Source organism: Sebastes fasciatus, chromosome 14 (genome assembly GCF_043250625.1).
Source record: "Sebastes fasciatus isolate fSebFas1 chromosome 14, fSebFas1.pri, whole genome shotgun sequence".
NCBI lineage: Eukaryota > Metazoa > Chordata > Actinopteri > Perciformes > Sebastidae > Sebastes > Sebastes fasciatus.
Genome location: NC_133808.1, coordinates 29975552 through 29989020, shown reverse-complemented (window position 1 = coordinate 29989020; position 13469 = coordinate 29975552). Strand labels below are relative to the sequence as shown.

The window sequence follows — 13469 nt, the reverse complement described above, 5'->3', positions numbered from 1 at the left end:
TATCTCTTTATCTCCCTCCCTCCCTCCCTCCATCCGTCCACAGGGTGGTTGTGCTGTAGCGTTTACGCCTGCAGCTTTTCTTTTAGATGCTCTCATCTCATTATCCTACATTACAGGGCTCGGATTGCTCCCCTGACCTTCTCCCTTCTCTGCACAATCTGCTGCTCCTCGCTCACATCATCCCCGTGGTTACAGTCCTTCTCCTTTTATTTGTTTGAAGGAATCAAGGAGAAACAGTCCTACACAGTTTCCTTTCCCCCTCCCTGCGTTAGCCAGAAAAAGACAACTTTAAACCAGGGGTAGGCAAACGTGGGACCACGTGGAGAAAAATGTCCTTTGTACACTTGAATCTGCAGTTACTGTATAAGTGATGCTGGGCCTTGGATTGAAGAATCCCTGTCAGGTCAGGTGTAAGTCATTTAGTGCATATTTGAAACACAGGACGTGTCTGTCAGTCTGCATTAGTCTACTTTATATATTTGTACTTTGAGAGCAAAATGAAGAGGCTAGATCTATGAAGAACTTTGTGCTCTAGTAAACAATTTAATCAAACACATTGGATATGAATATGAATGGTGATGAAATGGCAAAAAAAGTCACACCCAAAAAGCGTGGTAAACAAGGCAGGGATGCCGACATCGCCACAGACCGTGACGCCCTGAGAACAGTCCGCCTCGGTTGACAGTAGCGCTGGGAGCAGGGGGCCCCATCACTCCCCGCAGGGAGAGAGGAAGCAGCGAGCACTAAAGCTTGGTTTATGGTCGCTGTAGTGAAGCCGGTGTGAGGTGCATGCACCAGAAAATTACGTCATCATGGCTTCCGCCTGGTGTGCAAACTAAGGCTCTGCACGTTGTTGTGGTGCTCTGTCCTGCACCTCTGAATTTTTGTAACTACTGGCGGACATGTGCACGCTGCGCCTTTCATTTCAACATGGACGCCTGCGAGGGAAGACTGGCCGAGCATCTCTACAACTGTTCACTGAGAGACCACAGGGACAGTCACATGACATTAAACACTGTGGGAAGAAGAGGCTTTCTGCTGCAGGCTAAGAAAGAATCGTTTTATAAAAGCTAAAAAAAAAAGAGAGGCGACCCGAGGGGAAGCACCGAGAGACAGAAAGTCATTTAGACTTGGAGGTAAGCGACAGTAATAATTACAGTACACAAATGCAATGTTTGGCGGTACGTCGGTATTTACTGCTGTTGTCAGGCAGCCTACTTTCATTTGCCTCCTGGTGTTTTCGGAGCATATCGGAACGAAACAACCCGCTGAGCATTAAAACGCCTCTGTACATGCTTGTAGTGTGCACGCCATCTACGGAGGCCCGTGCCACGGTGTGTCGCGAGAGTATAAACAAAGCTTAAGTCCAAGAACACGGGAAGCGGCGAGCGGCGAGCGGCAAGCGGCGCTGTAAAGCCACGATCCACCTACACCCCAGGCTTTTCCCAGCCGACCTAGAGCCGGTCGGAAGACAAAAGAGAGAACGCAACCAAAACAAAAAACTGAGATTTCTCCAAACCTAAATTCAGAGAGCTGCTGGTCTGAGCTGGTTTTGGTCAAGAAATAGCTTTGATGTGCAAGCTAACAGCTGCTAAAGGGTGATTGTCTGTTTCTAAATGTTTTTAAACACACAAAATACAATGAATTCTGTAAACAAAACATCTATGGAGTTGTTGTAATGTGAGGTCTTTCAGCATTAACAGAACAAAGCTGCTTCCTGTTTGGTGCTAAGCTAAGCTAAACATGTTCAGGAGCCACTTCACAGGAGCTTCACAGTGATTAAAAATGATATTCATCTTCTTATCCGACTGTTGGGAAGAGCGTAAACAAGCATATATCCCAAAATATTGGAGTGCTAGTTCCATTCACTAAATTGGGTGTGACATTAGTGAAATATCGCCTGCAGCAACGGGTGCCAAATGAGGCATAAATGGCGAGAGGGAGACGTCTGTACCTGTTTCTGTAACACCAGAGTGACACATGTACAGTACTCTTACTATAATCCACTTAATTGACACTGGTGTCCAGCAGAGCTGCCTGTAAACAGGACACTCTGCTGCAGCTTACAGTCCTCTGAGCTTTGCCATCATATTTGTTGTAACAACCAGAGAATAGTGTGTGTCAGGCTGGAAGGACAAACAACAGGATGTGGATGTAATGTGACTACAGCTGCTGCGTTTCTGTGTTTTATAAAGAAAGGGAAGGTAAACACACCAGTGTGCTAATGAGCTGCAGGTATTGGCAGAACAATCTCAAGAAGAGAAAAAGACGCCAAAATAGCTGCGAGAAGAAAAAGCGGACACAACATTTGTGTTTGATTAAAGGAGTTCTCTTTCCGTTTGAGCTGTTTTTTCTTTCTTTCTTGTGTCTTAGTTTTTCTACCTGACTTTGTAGATTCATCTGTCGTTACCCTCAAGCTCTACTTCCTGCTGCTCTGGATGTAAATGGAGGGATAACTAGCTCCCCAAAACTGATTAAAGACACAAAAACATCAACACTTCCTTCAAACATAGTCCTGGAAAAAGTCAAAAGTTACAACTATGAACTTTAAGGAAACGTGCATCGACTCATTGACATTAGGTTGGTGACAGATGAAAACATTAATGACGTCCTCCTCGGCTGAGCTTTAATCGAGTATAGATGCACGCTTCCTTCTGCGCGGTGATACAGTTGGTGGGTGTAGTTCGGTAGAAAGAAAATAGTTTATACATGAAACTGCTCATAACAAGGTCGGTGGATTTTTCTCGAGTAACTGGGTCATGATTTCAGGAAAGAGACGTTGCTGTTGAGTTTTTCTAAATGCATTTATAAGCCATCTAGTTCCATCATACTGTAGAGAAGGCAGACATCGCTACGGCCGATAACTCCAACAATCAGCAAAGGAAAGGTGCTTTACAGTGCGACGTTAATACAGTGAAAAGTGGAGTGTGAGTCACACAGAAAATATCTTCTACAACATTAAAATATGTAGCTTTCCTGTCTACATAGATATACAGTAGTATTTGTCTAACAACGACCATGGACTCGCTTTAGGAAAAGCCTGATCCCTGCAGCCAGAGCTAGCTTAAACAACAGGCGAGTGAATAGACTGTGTGTGTACTGTTGTCTGTCATGTTGTTACCGTTGTGCTGTTGTATGCATTATCGTCGTGGAGAGGAATTTACCCTCGGAGACAATAAAGTCTAAAGTCTAAACCAGCTCAAGCTCAACTCTTGCCTAGAGCGTCCGCTAATTAGCAGAGAAACAACACCTACAATTGTCCAGTTCACTTCAGAGTGTGAAAGAAAAAGCAAATAACGATACCAAATAATAAAAAAGAGCAATGTGGGGTAGTGAGTAAAGTGAAGAGACCATCAAAGAGAGGAGAAACAGTGGAGTAAAAGACCAGAGGACTTTAGATACAAACAAAGTGTAGAGGAAGGAAAAGGACAAGGAGGTATAGAGTTCTCAGGGCGGCGAGATGAGAAGCTCCAAACTAGACTAGTAAGAGAGGAAGAGAGACATTTACTGATGTAAAGATTAAAGGAGGTAAAGCATTAAAGGGATGGGATGCACTGGAGAGATAAGAGAAGTAAAACGACGAGGAAAGACAAAGAAAACAGATGAAAGCAGGAGGTAAAAGAAAAGGTTGGTGTGGCGATACGGCCAAAGTTTTCTATCTCGATATAAGTCATTTCATATATTGATACGGATATATATCACAATATAGCATGTTTTCTGGTAATTCAATAAATAAATAGTCTAAATGAAATAACCACATGGTAACGCCTATTTCGGTATACTCCTTTGTGAATTAAATACTTGACAAATTAAGTATTTTCTCATTTAATTAAGAACTTTAGTGCAAAATGAACATAAACAGTTTAATGTGAAATTACAGAGAAAAATAAATACATATTTCCATCTTTAGACTAAATTTGAGTATGTGCTTGTTATCAATTTAGATGACATAACTGTGTATCACGATATGTCGATATATGATTATATCACGATACAATTCCATTGAAAGATGATATCATATTGAATTATCGCCTATAGCCCTACGTACGTGGGGAGGAGATTTTTAGAAAGGAGGAGGACACAAACTTAATGCAGCAAGAAAGAAAAATGTGTTGAGGAATGTGAGAAAGAGAAGGAGCAAAGAAACCAAGTTAGGAACATAGGCAAAAAGTCTAAAAAGCCTCAGAGGTAAAAGAGAAGAAAGAGGGAGTAGAGAGAAGAGAGAGGATGACTAAAAATGAGGAAAGCAAAGAGAGGAAATGGGGGAATGACAAGGAGGAAAGAAGAACAGATGGAGAAGAGAATGAGGAGAAAGATTAAAAACAAAGAAAGAAAAGGGCGAGATGCAAGATAATAAGCACGGATGAGAGGAAAGGAAGGAGGCGAGGATAAGATGAACTAATCAGGAAGGAGGAGGAGGAGGAGAATAACAACAAAGAGAAATAGCAGCATGGAGATGAGCTGATCAGTGCAGACAGGTGGCCGGAGAGCAGAACACAAGACAAAGTGTGAAAAGAGAGGAGAAGGTGGCGGCGAGGACACGAGAGAAAGAGGTAGAAACAGAAGGAGAGACTAAAAAGAACAAAGCCGGGGACAGACAGAGGAGTAAACACAATCCATCACTGCTGCTCCGCTTCCTCCACTCGCTCCTAGACCAACACCTCCTCTTCCTCCTCCTCCTCCTCCTCCTCTTCCTCCTGAATGCTGATCTAAAGACTCTGAATTAACTTTCTTCTTTATGTTTATCTGTTGTTCTTCCTCTCTCATTGTCCTCCTGTTGTTTGTCCTTTATTCTGTTGCTTTAATGAGAAGATTGTTGCCTTGGAACTCTTTTATCGTTTCCATTGTTTTGCCGTTTTACAGCAGCTTTTCTTGAAACTCATTTGCTGCAGCAGCACAGCCTTCATTTCACTTTGAAATCTTCAGTTAATTAAGAGCTGGCTTTTGTTATTCAACTCTGTACCGCTGCTGGGAAATGTGATTAAAATGACCTAAACTGGTCCTACGTTCACAGCATCCGGTTCACTTCAATATTACAGATTTTAGCAATTCAAACTTTTTAAAAATTGACACTCCTTGATAATTTACAATGAACTAAAAAGTGACAGACGTTAATTCCAACACAACAATTTCTTGCATTTTGTCTGGGAGCCTGGAGCTAGTATCGGGTCCTCTGTGGTCCTCTCAGGTCTAGTCTCATATCGCACAGACCCACCACAAGTCAGACTCCACCTGAAGCTGTGGTGGACATGAGACCTGGAGTTTTGTTTTTAGGCATGTTGTGTGGTACATTAGCTCTCCATCGCTGCATCGGAGTACATTTACATGCACAATAACACCCCTGTTATTATCAAGTTCGGGAGAATACTAGAGATCCATCTTATGCCAGGATCAGACTACACGAACCTAGCCCGATTTTGAATCATCGTGGCCGATGAATTACCAGCATCTTGGCCGATTATGAACGAGAATCGGTCGTCTTTACCCGTGTAGTTTGACATGCTAAATGACCTGTTACGCAGCGTCCGGGACGCCCCACGACACCCCGAGGAAAATGTCTAGCCTGTTAGAATTTTTGTGTCTCGACACGCCTAGTGTGACATCTCTCTCTTTTTTCTTTTCTTTTTGCAACACGAGACCGCCAGCATCACACACACAACGCTTCTGTCGCCATTGCTTCTCCCGCCTCCCCGATGACGTCTGAACTTGCGCATGATCGTGAAACACGACGTGCCATGATTGGTCGTGGTCATACGTGTAGCCTTGCCAGTCACCCGACCAAAGACACTGCAAGAGTTTATGGCGCTGTGATCGTTAGATCTGACATGTTGACCATCGTCAAAGACAAAAATATTGTGTAATCTGATCCCGGCATTAGTCGATTAGTTGACTAATCGAGATTTCTTTAATCAATCAGTCGGTTTTTATGCTTTTTTTTCATGCTGAATTACTTATTTCCAAGAATCTTATGAGCACATCTCTGCTAAACACCAGATTTAAAGGTGTGCTTTCGTGTGAGAAACTTAGTTTTACAGATTGTGCTGGAAAAATGCAAACATGCTGCACATTCCTAAGGTCAAGACAGGTGACACTCATTGCCCTTAAAGCCTATTTGTGTTTCGGTGTTGCATACTTAGTCAACGAACTTGTCGCGCCTATTTGAGGACAAGAAACCCTAAATGGACAGACGTGTCAGTCAGACAGACAATGTGAGATATACGACTGTGAGCATGAACGCAAGGGTATAAATGTCGAGAAACGGAGAGACTCAGGGCTCTCAGCCCTGAACATTTATGTTGATGGTTGTTTGCCCACTTGCAAGTGTTTATTAAACCTTTAAAAGACTCTCTCTTGATTTTCGAGTCCTTATTTACAGAAATTCTCTAACAGACCTGACGGATTAAATCAAATAATAGTTGACAAAAATCTTATGACTGTTAGTCGTAGTCATTTCTTTGGTGGAGGACAGCCCTGGAGAATACCATAAACAGTTTAACGATCTACAGTACGCTGCACTAGTGTGCATGTTTATGTACTCACTGAAGTTAATAATAAATGTGGATGAGAAGACAAACAGCAGAGATATTTTGTCTTTTTACAGAAGCAGGTGAAGATAACTCAATTCAATAAAGATATGAAAGCTACAGTTGTGGTTTAATGATCTAACAGTTTGGGCTCAGGGAAGCACAAGAAGTAACACATACAGTATAGAAAGTAGCTCCATTAGTCTCTCTATCCATGTGTTTTTATACTTTCCTTTTACTCTGCATCCCATCTATCTTTACATCTGTAACTCTCGATCGTTCTTCTGGTTTTTCAGTCTTCTTGAGCACTAATGTGTTAATTCGACCTACAGCTGTCGCACAATATTGATAAGCCAACCGGTCGGGATGGCAAGCAACCGCTATGTTCACGTCGCATTTTTACAGTGAACGAGGCGCTGAACGTTTATTCTGCACTGAGCGCTGCATGCTGGTGTTTTCTTCTGGTTGCCGAGAGTTAAAAAAATGTCAACTGTGGGTGCAACGTGCTTCGATCTTCCCTTCATCCAGAGAAAATACTCTGCTTTGAGCCGACATTTTGATATTTCGTATCATGGCAACCAGACGCAACCAAAGCGCCTCAGCTGAAGAAAAACCCTCACTGCGCCTCGTTGCCTTTCTGTGTTTTGCATTTAACAATAAACCAGTATTTAATTAGTTTTAAAACTGTCATCTTTGTCATTTAAAAAGCAAGAATATACCTTATAATAGCCTAACAATAAAGCTTATTTATACAGCACTAAAATCAGGATAAATTAAGTTGCGTTAATAGCGCATATCGAGCTGTTGAGCCAATCACTATCACCGCAGGGGGAATTCCTTCACTGTGACAGCCCTAATTCAACCCTGCTCCTTCTCTTGTTTTGTCTACTCACCACTCTCTCCCTCCTCTCTCTCTCTCTCTCTCTCTAAAACACAGCTTCATCCCTAACGACATGCTAACACCCAGCTGGGAAAGATGCTGATAAGCTCTGCAGGGAGTGAGCTTCCTATTCACACACTTACACACAACTTCCCCCGGGGAGCTGCTCAGTAACAACCATTTATTCTGCTGCTGCTGGTTGACTGGAGCAGTTGAGGGGTTAAGTGCCTTGCTCAAGGACATGAGAGTCCAACGAGAGTGAAGAATGAGTCTCACTCCCTTTTCTCCCCGCCTCGCCCATTCATCATCCTCATCCTCCACTCCCATCTCTTTATCTGTTAGCATCACCTTCACACACCCTCCGCTCATCCTCACCGTCCCCATCACAAGTTGTTCCTCCTCCGGTTCCCTCCATCACTGTCCCTCCTCTGAGCCCTGCAATGCTCCATCTCCCTCCTTTCCTCCACCTCCCACTGCTTCTATTATCGCTCCAGTGAGCAGTGATGAATGACTGAGTTTGAGTTTTGTTTTTGGGGGGATAAGGTGGAATTGAACGAGGGAAGTGGAGGGAAAGAGTGGAGATAGACCTCTTTTCTGTTAGGAAACATGATGACGTATTTAGTTAACACTGGCTAGCAAGTTTTGTTGTTATATTTGGATTACCTATAGTTAACTATCCTTCAGTAAAAGTCAGTCAAAAAGAGAGTCGTACAACATCGGAGAAGCGTTTCAGAGATGGAGAGAAAGGGTTGCTAATAGTTTAGCCTTCTGCTAGTACGACTGCAGTTACATTACATTTTCTCTCTATCTCTGAAACGTTTCGCCGATATTGTAGCTCGCTAGAGCCTCGAATCGCATTTTGTCATCTCAAATATCTGTGATATCTGGATTCTGGTACCCAACGACACAGCACGATGACATTTTAGATGTGTAACTTCAGCCCACTGCTAGTGTTAGTTAGCCTCCAGTCTTTCCTTTGTTTTGCCTCCAGCTAACACCGTCAGTGTGTTCCAATCCACGTACTTCCAGAAGTACACTTCAGTGTAGTGCACTTTGTGCACTCTGTACTCACTTGAGTAGTGCGTAAATTTCAACAGGGTAGGGTCTTCTCAAATCGAATACTCTGCGGCGCACTGACCGGAAATGACGATCGCAACGTTTGACCGCGGCTCGCTACCCGCCAAAATATCAACGTCGTCGCCTGCGCCTACGATGTGTCCTCCTGTTGGCTGAAAATGCACCGGTTTGTTTATGTATTGTTTTATTCTGTTATCTACGTCTGTTTGAATAGTGGTCGTGGCTCCGCCCCTTCCGCTGCGTAGCCAAGATGGCGACAGTTGAGTGTGGAAAGTGTCCAGCGTTCCACACTCAACGATTTGACCGTTTTGAGTACAACATCCGGGTACTTTGAGTGCACTGCATTTTGCCGTACTTCCCAGTGTGAACGCACTTATGCACTCAAAGTAGTAAGTATAAGTACAGAAGTACGCGGATTGGAACACACTCTGTGACCTCATCATGATGTTGACATAAAGAGGGTCTATAGGAGTGACTTTAAGTTTTGCTTGTACGGCTATTCAGAGTGATTTAAAATCTCTGTTCATCAGTTTGAAAAACCAACAACGTTTGCATCACTCAGTGTGGTCGGGGCAAAGTTTAATGGGTGTTAATGGGTAACGTTAGGGGCGTTAGTATTCGTGGGAGGAAGCCAAACCTGTGGGTGATTAGATCAGCTTTTACAGATTTTTATTGCTTTTACCAGCTGACAGATGACTAATTAGTTCTCTGCTTTGTTATACCACCCGATGAGGTGGACATTTATTACGCTGCTTCTGATTTTCAAATGATAAAAAACAAAACACTGCAGCTGTTGTGAGAATGAAGGAGACTGTCCACTGAAATCAAAACTGTAAATAAATGAATTATGTTTATTTGTTCTCTTCAGGAAAACCCTGTGTCTCCAGAGCCTCTTTTGAACTCTGTGCCAAACCTATATCATTATTTATTCCTCACTTAATTAATCAAGACGAACACTTTCACTTTGATTGTCAGAATATTCTTGTTTCCTAGGAAATGCTGTTCAAGTCTGCAATTTCTAATTAGCTTTTTTTATTTAATAAATCATGACTGGCAAGAAAATACCTGCTATTAAATATTCTGCTTCACTAGTGTGAAATTAAGCTGCAAAACGACTAATGAGCTCTTTTCAATACCGAGACAAACTGTTGTCTCAGCGTCAAATACAGTTTTGAAGCATTCATTTAAAAGGTGAGGTACACCTGCAAAAAGTAGCTGTAAAACGATGTAAAATGATAATTTGTAGATATTTTTTGTTTTTATAAAACACTTGTCAATAAACCTTACCTACTAATATGAGAAATACGTATATTATTCACACCCCTGATCAGTTTCTCCACCAAAATGTGGTGCACTACGGGGCATTTCTAACAGCTGTGGCACCCAGAACTAAGAAACAAATGGATCAGGCTTTATAGACTTCTCAATCACTGCCAAAGACATCAAGAGCTCCCAGCAAGCATGCTGATGCTGCAGGAACCAATGCACGGGCATCGATCGCAGGGACGTCCCACACCAATACACATGGACGTACTGAGGAGAGATGCTGGACAGTGCTGGCTTTCCGATAGTTGTATTATCACTCTTTCCATCCACCACTATTGGTTTTGTGTTATCAGCCCTACTTGTATTAGTTATTACAGCTGCTAGACTGCTATTGTGGCTGCTTCTATATCTCTCTCTCTCTATCTCTCTCTCTCTCTCTCTCACTCTATCTATCTATCCCCCCAGCCGGTCTCGGCAGATGGCCGCCCGCCCTGCGCCCGGTTCTGCTCCAGGTTTCTTCCCAGTAATCGGGGAGTTTTTCCTGGCCACAGTGCGCTTGGTGGATCCTGTTGGGTCTCAAAACTATGGTGTACGGTCATAGACCTGCTCTATATATAAAGCGTCTTGAGATAACTTCTGTTGTGATTTGACGCTATACAAAAATAAATTGATTTGATTTGATTTGATTTGATAGACTAGATACCAAAAATCAGTAAATCTGATTTCAGGCAGTATTTTAAATAATATTTCTGTTGGTACTATAGAATTATACTGGAGAGCAGAGTGGATGTGGGCGTTGCACTGAACACATATTTGATGTATTTGCTCTCATTACAGAGGGAGCACTGCTTGGCTGGGCATGAAAGCTGGAGTGGATGGGACGGACAAGGAAAAAGAGGAATACATTCAACTTCCACCAGCTCCTTAAACCAAGAGCCAAAATCTGCCTGCTGGACTTAATGGGAACAGACGAGAGGATGGGTGAGAGGAGAGGAAGGATGAAAAGCCTCCTTGCTTCTCTTACAGGTGATAAAAACACATGTCGAGTACTTACTTCCTGTCCAGAGAGGTAGTAGGCGGCCAGCAGTCCTCCTATGAAGCGAATGTTGACCTCAAACACAGACACCTCGGCATTCTGGGAAAACAAGAGAGCACAGAGAAGAAGAAAAAACATCAGATAGGATAACACAAACAATTTCTTTAATGCGTTATTTATCTTTTTATGTGGACATCTGTTGGTTTTATCTCTGAAGAAAAGAGCGAGGGGTTTTCTAAGCTGCTTGGGTGTTTCTGTACCATCAGCACAGATTGTGTTTTGTTTCATCTTGTTTCCTACAGCAGTGGTTCTCAACCTTTTTTGTGTCAACAACCCCTAAGTTCATACGAATTAGATCACAGACTCCCATTTGCAACCCGTTCTCACTCCCAACTCGTCAAATACCTCTGTTTGTTAAGTGCCACTCGGCGTCGGAAACCGGCGCACGGAGGCACCTTTTAGTAACAGTTTGTGACGAACCAGGCTTTCAACTAACTCCAGTGTAAACCCACCCACGGCGTTATTCGACGGTCGGAGTATTAATAGCGTGAGAGTCCGCTAAACACAAGACTTTCATCCAGGAGACTGGAGACTATCAAAAAACAGGCTATCCCAAAGAAAGAAGCCAAATCAAAGGTAGTGACACACCTTTACAGCTTATAATTTATATAACAACTCACACTGTATCCCCATCAAATTAATAAAGCAGTTCATATCAGGAAAAGGCATTAAATAACCTATGACTCTCTTTAGCTACAACAGTCGGCAAACAACAGCGTTTGTGTTTTATAGCAGAACACAGAAAAATCAATGCCATCTTATAAAATGAACATTGATTTTCAGGGAGAAGTTCAGCGGAGCAATTTCACTCAGTGCTATATATTATAAGATGGTTAAGTTGTGTAAATGTCTGACTCACTAAGCTGCAGCGGTGCCATCAAATAAGACGACACTACGGCAGACAGCAACACACGGCAACACGGCTTTCTGACCGGATACACGCTAGTAGCACGCTCTCCATCACCGTGCAGCTGTTTAACGCTTTGAAACTCCATATTGGAAGTGAATTTGTATTCCTAAACAAATCCTGAATGAGACGGTGACATTTGAAAGCAAGAATGTCACTGGTGTTGATCAACAATTAATGTGGAATTGCAGTTCTCTCAACTTCAGATGCAGTTTTGAACCAGGACATTATTCATTTAAAGCCGAGGCCTGCAAAAAGTAACTGTAAACTATGTAAAATGATAATTTGCAGATTTTTTTCTTTCATTTTTATAAAACCCTCCAACACTGTTACTGATGTTTTCTCTTCAATATACCTTACCTACAAATATGAGAAATGTTTCAACCAAAATAAGCACATATATGCAGGTTTTTTAAACACGGGACAACCCTTTAAAAATAGGCAATAGACTTCTTTTCCCATTGTCAATAGACGAGTATGCCTTCCTGTGTGTCACATTCAATGTCACAAATGCGCTGGAAAACAGCGTTAGTATACGGTGAAAATGTCACGGTGGTTACTTCTTTTTTATATTTGTTACCAGACCAGAGTTGGTGATTGTTGGAACAATGGAAAGACTAAACATGATGAGTTTTGTTTTTGGTTTCTATCGAGTTTGAATGAAGTGTGTTTTACGACGATCAGCGAGGTAAAATGACTGTTTCTGTAAATGGAGTCTGGTGGCTTTGAGGAGCGCATATAAACGGCTGTTTCTTTTCACATTGAACTTGGTGAAATAAGAGTTTAATTTGACCAAACCAGAGTTGGTGATTGTTGAAACAGTGGAAAGACTAACAAAGACGGTTTTGATGAGTTATATTTTGTTCCCAGTGTTTGAACGAAGTGTGTTTCACGACGATCAGCGAGGTAAAATGAGAGTTGTCTGACAAGAGTCTAGTGGCTTTGAGGAGGGCAAATTAATTGTATGTTTTGGATGTTAATAAATTATAATAATTGTCCAAATCCCTGTTGATTTTATTTCTACATTTAGTCATGTTTTCATCACTGCCCATCAGAGCTGGAGCAGATAAATACCATGACTACTGCAGAGTTATTTGTCTTGCTGATTGTTACCGTTTAAATGACTGTTTTGGACAAAAATGTGTGAGAACCTTAAAAGTTCTTCTTCTTTGCTCCTAAAAACTTTAAACTAAAGCCAGGCATTTACTAGAAGTCAAGTATGTGTGGATAAACACCGCACACAAGGTCTTTGCATATTTCTTCCACTAATGAAGCCCACAGTTGTCACCCTGGTTATTATGTTGTAGCTCGGGGTGCTGTGACGGAGGGGAGAGAGAGAGTCTGCTGGTGTTCACCCCAATTTTCTTGTTTGCAAACCACGGCTTAATTGGGGCTAAATCGCAACAAAAACTTCTATTTTTCCACTCGAACGGATAATCACCCTACCGCTAGTCTTCTTATAGAGTAGTCAGCTTTCCCAGCAACCACCTTCAGCGTTCTCTAAAGACAACTTTACTATCACAGTAAGATAATTAACATATGTTGTGATTGACAACCCTGATGCAGGTATCACTACTCACACCTTGCAGCCCGGTGCATTCAAATGCTGAGAGCTACTTGCAAATGACAATGTGACCTTGCTCTGATTATTTTCACACAATAAAATGAAAACACACCAGAGAGGAGGACTTTACCTGCACATCTCTCTAAAGGTCAGTC

The 13469-nt window shown here is 42.2% G+C and overlaps 1 protein-coding gene across 1 annotated transcript in view; it reads right to left on the bottom strand.

The window, feature by feature from the left end:
- The window catches only part of man1a2 (mannosidase, alpha, class 1A, member 2), a 166576-nt gene that overhangs the window by 56647 nt on the left and 96460 nt on the right, over positions 1 to 13469 (bottom strand). The window contains exon 6 of the mRNA XM_074657812.1: positions 10802 to 10882. Within this exon, the coding sequence (XP_074513913.1) occupies positions 10802 to 10882 (81 nt within the window). The remainder of the gene's footprint in view (positions 1 to 10801; positions 10883 to 13469) is intronic.